The sequence below is a fragment of the Nicotiana tabacum genome, chromosome 24, assembly GCF_000715075.1.
Source record: "Nicotiana tabacum cultivar K326 chromosome 24, ASM71507v2, whole genome shotgun sequence".
Classification (NCBI taxonomy): domain Eukaryota; kingdom Viridiplantae; phylum Streptophyta; class Magnoliopsida; order Solanales; family Solanaceae; genus Nicotiana; species Nicotiana tabacum.
The window spans coordinates 4,165,477-4,176,055 of NC_134103.1; the positions used below are offsets into that span (position 1 = coordinate 4,165,477).

Here is a 10,579-nt window from a genome sequence, read left to right on the forward strand (position 1 = left end):
AAGACGGAGTCAGTTTTTTGTATAATTATGTATAATATTGTATAATAGTGTATAAACACATCTTATACACTTTTATACAAGCGTCTGTAGACGAACTTCTTCCACGATTTTCAGTTACAATTCTTGTTCAAAACCAATCCAAATCTCCATTAAATGACTTCAAATTTTATATACAACCTCCTTATACTATTTCTAACAAGTCTAAATAACACCCACTCCAAATTTCTCACAAAATCCAATTCGAAATTTAAACCCACATGTTTAAGCTTATTAAAAATTTAACTTTCATCATCTAAATGGATTTATTTTATTGAACTAATATTTGAGTCACAGTTACTGATTCGAAATTTAACTTAAAAGGTTTAACAATCTTTTTTAAAAATTAAATAGTAATTTCTAGAACCTATTGGAGTTGGATGTTAAATCTTAGCCTGTTATTTTTGTGCTAGTTGGTTGTAAATTGAAATATGAACTATAAAATTGAAAAGCAGCTGAAATTTTTCCTATTTTAAATACTATTTTATGCGAGTTAAATCATGATAAATTCATTAACATAAATCATTTTTGTTCGTCCAAATTTGATTTAAGTCATACTGTTTTTAATCCCCAACTTCCACGTGGAAAAGGTCAAAAAGAAAAGAAATCATTAGCCTACCACGGATCACGCTGGAGAATGGGACCATGGCAGAAAAGTTATAAGGGGTATTATTAGACTTTGGAGATTTTAATTAAACATTAAATTCTTTTATACCCCCAAAAAAACAAAAACGAAAAGAAAAAAATCCCAAAAAGAAGAAAAACAAAAACAAAAAACTGGTTCAGCTTCTGGAAAATTTTGATCACCAAAATTGCCTTTTTCCAAATCAAGAAAATTGGGTGGATTCAATATTATGGAGAGAAACCCAAATGAAAATGATTTTCTTGAAAATAATTCACCAGAAAATGTACCGTTTAATTCTCAAGACTCAATTTTTAGCTCAAATCTATTCTTGGATGGTGATGGAGAAGTTATTTTAACTCAAACTTCTGATAAATTGCATTGGAAATCTGTTGAATCTGTACTTAATGTAAGTTTTTATTGAATTTTGGGTTTTATTTTACCTTTTTTGTTGTTTTTATTTTTGCTATAAAGTTCCCATTTTTATTTTTTTATTGTGAGCTTGTTAAGCTTATGGTATTTTGCCCATTTTTCCATGTTTTGATTCTAAGTAAATAATTTAAAGTTACAGTCTTTTCTATGATCAGTTTTTCAGATTCTTGTTATTCTAAATAATCTGTTTAATATTGGTGAATTGGGTTGTCAATGAATGCACTTTTAAGGAAAATATGCCATTTTTATTGTTTGGTTGATATGAAACAGTTTGGAGGTTGGAGCTTTAAGAGCTCAAAGATTTGATTTTAATTATTTAATTTCACTTTTCATTCTTATTTTTGCTTTTGATATGTATTTAGCAATTAGGAAACTCACTTGTTCTGGTTGGCTTTTGCTAATCTATGACTGAAATACATGTTTTAGATAATCGACAACGTCGAGTCCGATTTGATGATTAAACATTGAAAAGTATTGTGCTAATAAATTGGAAGTAGGGGTGAGCTGGCCCGAAAGCTTCAGCTCCTATACAAGAAAAATGGTGGTATTAGACTAAAGTACTAAAAATTTAGTGTAAGCCCTATAAAGCTAACAAGGCTTAGAGAAAAGATAATTGGTGTATGACATTTGATACCAAAAAAAATGTGCTTTCAAAAGTTCTCTTAGTTCAAGCGGTTTTATTGACTTGTTTATGCAATTTGTCATATTGGATTACCTAGTATACCAATTTCTTCTCCCTTAAGGTCCGTATAATTTGATTAACTGAAATACTAGAAATTTAAATTGATCCTCGTAATATATTTGTAATGTGTTCCGCTACCAAGTCTCTTGTGAATTCAGGTTGTCAATGGGTTACCGCTTACAAAAGATTTTTGCTTTATCATGTTATATAGTTTCTGGTAAGTTGAGGTTGCCAATATCTCAATCTCTTTAGTCCACATTGTCAATGACCGGTAAATTTACTAGGGAAATTACAGGAATGGGTACCTTATACTGTTTCGGATTAATCTAACATGGTAGCCTAGTTATGCTTTATGAATTTCAATCTCTAGAATTAACCATTAGCTAATGGTTAATTTTTTGGTTATCAAAATTAACCATTAGCTGTAACAATGTGTTTTTCTTTACCTTCATAAAGAGGAAAAAGAAAGTGTTTTTCTTTACTTTTCTTAATCTTAGTAGTCTTTACGTTCATTGATATGTTGATAGTAAAGATGTTCTACTGAACTTTGGTGATGGTGTTGATTGTTCAATGTATTGCAGGGTCAGGATCCATCATCTTGTTTCGGCATAGAACTTGTTTCTAAGAGTGAAACCACATTGTGTTTTAGTGATATATACTCCGCAGAGTTCATAAATTGCGGTTTGGTACACGAAGCTTCGTTCCTAAATGCTAGAGGACCTCTCTTGGGCCAATCATTTGAGGTTATAATTATTTAACAACGATTAAGGGTCTAATTAAGTATGTCTTCTTTGATCAAGAGGTAACAATATGTACATGTGGATACAGATGTACCGATTTACAATTCGCGGAGTCCAGAAATCAAAGTCGCAGCCTTCTGTTTTGGTTCCATCCCTTTACACCTTTGGCCATAAGGATTCACAAACATGTCAGATGTGGGTTAATCGGATTAATGATCATCTAAACATGGATGCGGAAAGGCCCAAGAACCTTATGGTATGTATAGTAAGTTTTCAATTTTTAACATGTCTGTTTGTTGCTCGACGGAAATTAACTTCGGATTGAAGTTTAAGTTTCTTCAGACTTTCTCCTTTGTGATTAGTAGGTTTTTGTTCACCCAAAGAGTGGGAAAGGACTCGGATATAAAGTTTGGGAAACGGTGGCTCCGACATTTTCTCAAGCGAAAGTGAAAACGAAGGTAAACTTTTTTGGAAGCTCAAGTCTTTAACTATTGATGGATGTTTTGACTGTGCATTTCATTCTAGATAGTCTATGGAATACAATGCACTGTTGCTTAACCCTAATGTATTTCATTCATCGTTTCCATTGTCAACTCTCAACCAAATAATGTTCTCAAGAAAAAGAGAAATTTTTGTAAAGTTTGATACTCTATGAGCATTAACCAATCATCACTAATTATTTTTCTTTTTCTTTTTTCAAAAGTACTATTTAGGCTTGTATTCACCTTTTCTTTCATCTTAACTGTAGAAAGAACTAGTGGAACAGAGAAAATAAAAAGCATGAATGATTGTAGGTTCTAGCATTTTTTTAAATTCTGTTTAGAATTTACTCAAGATAAAAATTTCAGCAAATGGTATAACTAGAAATGTTTCAAAATTTTGGCTTTTTTTTCAAATAAATCACCATCTTCAAAAGGCTACTTCCACGTATTTTCTTTGCTCATGCCGAAATGGTGGCCTCTTTGTCTTTTACTTTGGTTATGGCGAGATGGTGGCCTCTTTTGTTAAATGTCATTATCACTATCTTCAACAGCCTTATTAAGTTATGGTAATAGTACTTAATTTGTAATGAGTTTGATCTATCAGCTTTATATACTATTGACATCTTAAAGTATGGCTATTAAGCTGGAAACTTGCTGCGATATCTTTTTCCATTAAAACAGCACCAAGATGGTGCAGAATATTTACAGTGTGTAAAAACTTAGTTGTCCCTTGTAAATGTAGGGAACTGAGGAATTTCGGTGATGCATCCATGTCATATAATCTTGTATGTAACAATACGGAGCCAAAATGTACAAACATTTGTATTTGAGCCTATGTACATGTACAGAGATGCCCGCAAAACATCTTTGATTTCTCTCTAGGCGACGTACCGATAGCGAACCATAGGTTTCTCCCTGGCCAACTCGTCAGCAATTCCTTAACTATCCTAGGCATTACCCAGTAGGAACCAAAAATATTAAAAACAAGTTCCAGATCTGACTTGCTATCTCGCTATTGCAGCAAAAGGTCATTAATATCTTCCACAGTAGCAGCACATAAAAATCTACTGCATAAAATGATGCCCCGTTTCCGTGCTGCAACGTATCAATATCCCTTACCTTTAGGAGAAGCATAATGTCTCTATATACTGACAACCTGAAACTCATTCAAGCTTTCTTCTCTTTAGCTGCAAAATTGTCAATCAGGTCAATTAAAATTCGTTGTTTCATTATGTTAGTTTGAGGATGATAATTCTTGGGACTTCAAAGATTATCGCTGTGATATGACTGTAAACAGTCAACTGGTCAGGACTTTTTGCTCAAAGCCCTTTGTGTGTTTCCTAAAAGGAAACCGATGAATGCTATCCAGCTTCATCTTGCTTCTTGAGTTTTACATGAGCTTGGCATAACCGGATAGTTTCATGAGTAGTGGCTGTTGATCGGACAAATTGTATACAAAGAAACAAAAATAGTTTCAGGGGATTTACTCTTCAATCTTGTGGTAATAGGATTTAATTTCCTAATTTTTCTATCTGATATCTGTAAACTGAACTTTTGATAATTCAGCTTCAAAGTGGATATTTGTAATGCTTACATTCCAGTTTGTACTCTTTTTTTAATTCACTGTATTCTTATCATCAGGTGACTGTGACAGAAAGGGCAGGACAAGCTTTGGATATAATGTCCTCCATTACAAATAAAGAGCTCAGTGCATATGATGGCGTAGTAGCAGTTGTAAGTAGTGAGAGATAGCTGTGCTTTCCTTTAAAGCTTGTCTCTATTCTATTTTTTTTGTCGGGGGGGGGGAAGGAATTTTCGATCATGATGTTCTCTTAATTTGGTGCCTAACTTGAGCACTCTTTTGAAGTGTATAAATATCATTAACAAGATTCTTGAAAATTTGGAGCTTTTAGCTCTAATTTGTTATATGAGATGCATATAGGAAAGTGGAAATCAGTACACTGGTAAAATATATTTGTCTAATGCTTCAAATCTTTTTTCATATACATTTGATGAGTTTAAGAGAGAATTGAATGTTTCGGGTTTTCTCCTTGTTAATCAGCTGATAGTTTGTATGAAAAGTTTGTCTTGAGCTTATACGAAAAAATTGAAATAGTCCATAGGACAGCTGCCTAATGATCAACAAATGAAAGAACCTTTTTCTTGAGAAAATGAAAGAACCTTTTTCTTGAGAAAATAACCTGAAACGTTGTCATCTTAGCTGACAGGTACCCTAAATTGATTTATTAGAAGGTTCTATGGTCTAATGCACTTTATCTATGCAATAGGCAGATGCATTGCAAGATTATCGTTGTATTTCGGAACAAAATTCCAGCAAGGTTTTTGGGTTTTGTTTTGTTTAGAGAATTCGTGTAGTATCAAATTTCATGTTCAGTAGACTCCATGAAAATGCAATTGTATTTTTTCCCCCCATTTTAGTCAGTTCATTTTGATGCATTTGTTCTTTCTTCTACCAATGTGGTGGAGTTGCAAGGGATTTCACTGCCTTTTATTAGTTCTTGCGTTTCTTTACATGGTGATTGGAAATCTTGAGTTGTTCCCTTATAACAATAAAGGGGGAGGGTGAAGGTAAAGATGCTAAGGGTGTACTTATGCATTTCAGGGCGGTGATGGATTTTTCAATGAAATACTGAACGGTCTTCTCTTGTCGAGGCACAAATCTTCATATCCACCACGCCCTACTGAACTTAACCATCCCGTTGAGGAAAATGGCAACAGGCCTGTTCTTGATGCCAATGGGGATATCAGGGACCCATCCGATAGCTGTGAAGATGAATCCCCTCTTCTAAAGCAATCAGCAAACCTCAGTATGTAAACACGTAAAATTCTCTCCATAACTTTGTTTTCTTTGCATGATAAATATTTGTGAAGTATGCTTATGAACAGTGTATCCGGAATTACAGGAACCGGAGAAGATTCCTGCCAAACAGGTTAGTTAAATTTAAGTTTTTCCTTCGTTTCTTCTTCCTTTCCTTTGAAACCAACCTAAATGCAGTAGCTCTTTCCTCTTGTGAGGAGCTCTTTTTATCGATACAACATCCTTGATTTACCCTTTTGCCATCTCAGCAGCAGAAGATCTTGAGTTTTCTTTCCCAAATGAAAAATTCAGATTTGGAATTATTCCAGCAGGATCAACAGATGCCATTGTAATTTGGTAAGGTCCTATACCAATCCTTCTCATTTAGTATAGTTGAATGGTAACTTTGTGTTTAGAGGCATCCTGTGAAAGTTGTCCTTGTGTGTAACTGATATGAGTGAGCTAACAACAAATAGCCTTTCTAAGTGTAACTTTGATATTGTATCGCTTCTTTACCAGCTATGGATGTTGTCGACCTCGTAGATATTTATTAACTTAATATGCATGTGTATTTTGTTTTTAAAATACTAGAGTTATGCAGTTGACATTCATTTTTTGCAGTACTACAGGGGCGAGGGATGCTATAACTTCTGCATTGCAGATTGTCCTTGGTAAAGCGGTGTGCCTTGATGTAGCTCAAGTTGTAAGATGGAAAAAAACTTGTACATCTAAAGATGAACCCTGTGTACGTTATGCAGCTTCTTTCGCTGGGTAATTTTCATCTATCATTGGTATACTCGTATGTTGTTTCAAAAATGTCTTCATTTAAGCCGATACTTACAGTTAGTGGGTGGTGCACTCTTCCGCCTTTCTTTCTGGTTTATTTTGAATCCACCTATATCCAGGGGTGGCAGCCTGCTTTGTTTTAACTTATTGGTAAATATGTTGCATTTAGTTGAAAAGTGAGCAATACATTATTAAATTTGCAGGCTTTATCCTACTGAATCCTTCTTTTCTTTGGTTTGCTATGCCTGTGATAATCTATGGTTTTACGTTACGGGTTCGAACCCTGCCGCAGACAAAAATCTGATATTTAAGTGGAGAAGGGTAGAGGGGTGGACCCATTATCCACCGAGTTTCGAACCTTGCGCCACTGGCCCTCGAGGATATCTCGGTTATAAGAAATATGATAATCTATGGGTTTTCTTTATTAACCAGCTCAATGTTTTCACTATGTGGGACATATTCTGTTTAGTCGTTCACTTGTGAACTTGGTATTTTAAGTGGTTACAATTGCACTGAACCATTGCTCAAAGTATTCAATGCAATCTATGGTCCCCTATTGACTGGATGTTACAATAAGCTCATGAGCTTTTTAAACTTTTGAGTTGGTCAATGACTTTGCTCTTATAATCTACTCAGGAAATCATATTATTTGCCACATCTGGTTTCTTTTTCACCGGGTTTCAGTCCCCTTTTACTATAAACTGTATTAGCCGTCGGCCTAAGCAGTCCATGCAGGGATAACACATGCTTCTTTGTGAACTTAAGATTAAATTCCTCTTCTCCTTCATAATCATTTGCTCACCTATCAGGTATGGGTTTTATGGAGATGTAATCACTGAGAGCGAGAAGTACAGGTGGATGGGTCCTAAGCGGTATGATTATGCGGGAACAAAGGTGTTTCTTCGTCACAGGTATGTTTTGTGGACAATTGTTTTTGGTGTAAGATAGAATTTGACTGTACCGACTTGAACTCGGATCCATGTCTTATGCTGCGTCTTAGGAATGGCAATGATCTCACATGCTACTATACTTCCTCTAAGCTTAATTCTCTAGAGCACTCAACTTCATATACTTCTTAATGCTGTAGTATATGTTATAACTTCATATTTTTTTAGATCGTATGAAGCAGAAGTTGCATACGTGGAAGTTGAATCGGAAAAGAAAAACATAGGTCTTGAGAAAGGGTCGTCGGGCAGCTGGACGAAGGGATTGTGGCCCCTACTCAAAAAGTCTGAAAGAGTAGCTTGTCGTGCAAACTGTGGTATTTGCAAAACAAAAGCAGACCACACGTCGGCTAAATGTCCGAGCTTGGAGCCCTATTCGAAAGATTCAAGATGGTTAAAGTCCAGAGGGCGTTTTCTTAGTGTTGGAGCGGCAGTAATCTCTTGCAGAAATGAAAAAGCGCCCGATGGTCTGGTGGCTGATGCACACCTTTCAGATGGTTTTCTACATCTTATATTAATTAAGGACTGCCCTCATGCATTTTATTTGTGGTAAAAATCTCTCTTTCTTTCTCCTTCACTAAATGGACCTAGTTGTTTAACAACTAAACTCATTACTACATCTCAATCAGAGGCGGAGTCAGGATTTGAAGTTTATGGGTTCTCAATTTACCACGGAACTCATGGCTCGTCTTAGTTGTTGGATTCACAATTAAATATTTAATGAATTTCATAGTACAAATACAATGTTTAAGCAAAAGTGATTGGGTTCGGCCGAATCTACACCTAATAGGCTTAGCTCCGCCTCCGTGCTAAATAACTATTGATTCTAATGACTTGAAAATGGAGAAAGAGACCAAGTTGGTTCAACTTTGAATTGGTCCATATTCTTTGCATGAGCATTATCCATCTCTATCCTCACAAGGTAGGGGTAAGGTCTGCGTACACACTACCCTCCCCAGACCCCACAGTGTGGGATATTACTGAGTATGTTGTTGTTGTTGAGCATTATCCATCTCCGCCCTGCTGACTTTTTCGCACATAATTTGTCTATTTTATGCAGTCACCTTCTCCAGCTAGCAAAGAAGGATGGGAACCCGCTAGATTATGAATTCGTGGAGCATCACAAAGTAAGAATTTCTGAAAAACTCTTGTTCTCCTCTTTATCTTTTTCTACGAAGCTATTTTATCATGACATTTTCTGCATTCTCCTAAGCAGACTCCGGCATTTACATTCACTTCTTTCGGCAAGGAGAGCATATGGAACGTTGATGGCGAGCTCTTTCAAGCTCATCAACTTTCAGCTCAAGTATTTCGTGGACTTATTAACTTATTTGCTGCTGGTCCCGAAGCCTAAAGTAGTTGAATCTCTTCAAATATTTGTCATTACTTGTTCGAAAGCTATTTAGTATTTCATCAATTGATTTATGACTAATCAAAAAGTAGATAGGAAATGTCGTATATGAGAAAATAAGTGGACCTTATAAATATAAAGTTATGTCTTAAAGAGCAGGCAAATATATTCCACGGCATTTCATGTGGTTGCTCTTTGAGTAAGTTTATAAGGGAGTTTAGTGATCCATGATTTATGTTTATCTTTCATTGGTTTCGAAAAGTTTGTCAATTAATTTAGATTCTTTCTTTTCTCTTCATTTTTCTGATTGAGATATACATATGTTGGGGAAAAGGGTTATACTTGCCCAGAAAATGCTCTATCTTGGGGAACGTGTCAGTTTCGTTCTCTCTCTCCTTTCCTCCACTCCACACTCCGGCATAGTTCCTTCTGATGGAAAACCTATCTTTGCCTAGTTATGGATCGGGGAATCACTTTTATTTCAAGCGGGAAAACCTTTGAATTAGTTAGCATTAATAAAGAAACTGACATATGATTTATTATTATTGAGCGCAATAGAAAATTTACAAGCAGTATCAAGATTAATGAAAGCAATCTTCGTTGGGTATGTGAAGCATTAATTCAAGCCTCACCACTTCAGACTGGTAATAAATGCAGAAGATGTGGTAGGAAGGTGCAAACTTACACCTTTAGGGTGGTACAGAATTTCAATTGCTACGGGGGTTTTGTTAGAGTCGAGTCTATATTGGGGGAGAAAATTTTTGATGTCATTATTCCAGAGAGCAATTACAACAAAGGAGGAGGTAGCAAGGATAATTAGGGTCATATGCAAATCCAAGGTTTTATCTTTATACAGATCAGTCCAGGTCTTATATGAAAGCAACAAGGATTTCACAATGGCCAGCCACAACATGGCAAAGTCTAGATCTCCTGGAGGAGGAATCTGGGAATAAGCAATTCCTGTCAAAATGCCTCATAGGCCAGTTTAATGACCCTTTCAGCACCAGTCCGAATGCAGAGGTAATTCAAAAATGGTTCACAGGTAGATGGCAGGTCACAACTGGTCTTAGAGTCATACCAATCAACCATAATCAGTTCTTGTTCGAGCTTTCCTTCCAGGCCGGAAGCAAACAGAGTCATAGCCGGCGATTAGTTTTGGAATGGAAGAAGATTGACTCTAAAATGGTGGTCTCTGGTGGCTGGTTCAGAGATGACAGAAGCAAAATCAAATCACAGATGGGTGAAGGCTTTCGGAATTCCTATCCATTCATGGACCTCAGAAACTTTCAAATTCATAGGCGACAAGTGTGGTGGTGTCGTCGGAATTGACGAAGACACTAAGCACAAGGTGCATCTGTTCTGGGCTCACATTTGTGTTAAAACCAACAGTGGAGATTTGCCGAGAAATTTGGAGCTGATAAAGGATGATTGGGGCTTTGAAATTTCAATACTTGAAGATTTCCACACCAAAATCTGACCTGTCGGTAAACCAGTCATCAGTGGAGGGAAAGGTACGTCAGAATAAGTAGGTACCTCGAGACATACATCAAGGGCAGCAGTCACGCACGTGGGTGGACAGCTGGGCAGCTTTAATTTGAAAGTTAGGCCACCTGTTAACCCAAAGGATAAAGGGTTACTAAGGTTAGAGGACAATGGACCTACAAATACAATTAAAAATGTGGGCCT

At 36.1% G+C, this 10,579-nt stretch overlaps 1 protein-coding gene across 2 annotated transcripts; it reads left to right on the forward strand.

Moving 5' to 3' along the window:
* The first annotated feature begins 727 nt into the window (after positions 1–727).
* LOC107817825 (ceramide kinase) lies at positions 728–9,171 on the forward strand. 2 transcript variants are annotated; one of them, XM_016643707.2, is made up of 13 exons: positions 728–1,067; positions 2,354–2,515; positions 2,601–2,768; positions 2,878–2,970; positions 4,636–4,728; positions 5,618–5,822; positions 5,919–5,945; positions 6,082–6,169; positions 6,434–6,583; positions 7,408–7,509; positions 7,714–8,091; positions 8,603–8,669; positions 8,759–9,171. In XM_016643707.2, the coding sequence occupies exons 1-13, from the start codon at positions 891–893 to the stop codon at positions 8,894–8,896; spliced, it is 1,848 nt and encodes a 615-aa protein (XP_016499193.1). In that variant the 5' UTR covers positions 728–890; the 3' UTR covers positions 8,897–9,171. The 2 variants fall into 2 exon arrangements, with proteins under 2 accessions (XP_016499193.1, XP_016499194.1); XM_016643708.2 differs by having other exon boundaries at positions 6,085–6,169.
* Positions 9,172–10,579: the final 1,408 nt, after the last annotated feature.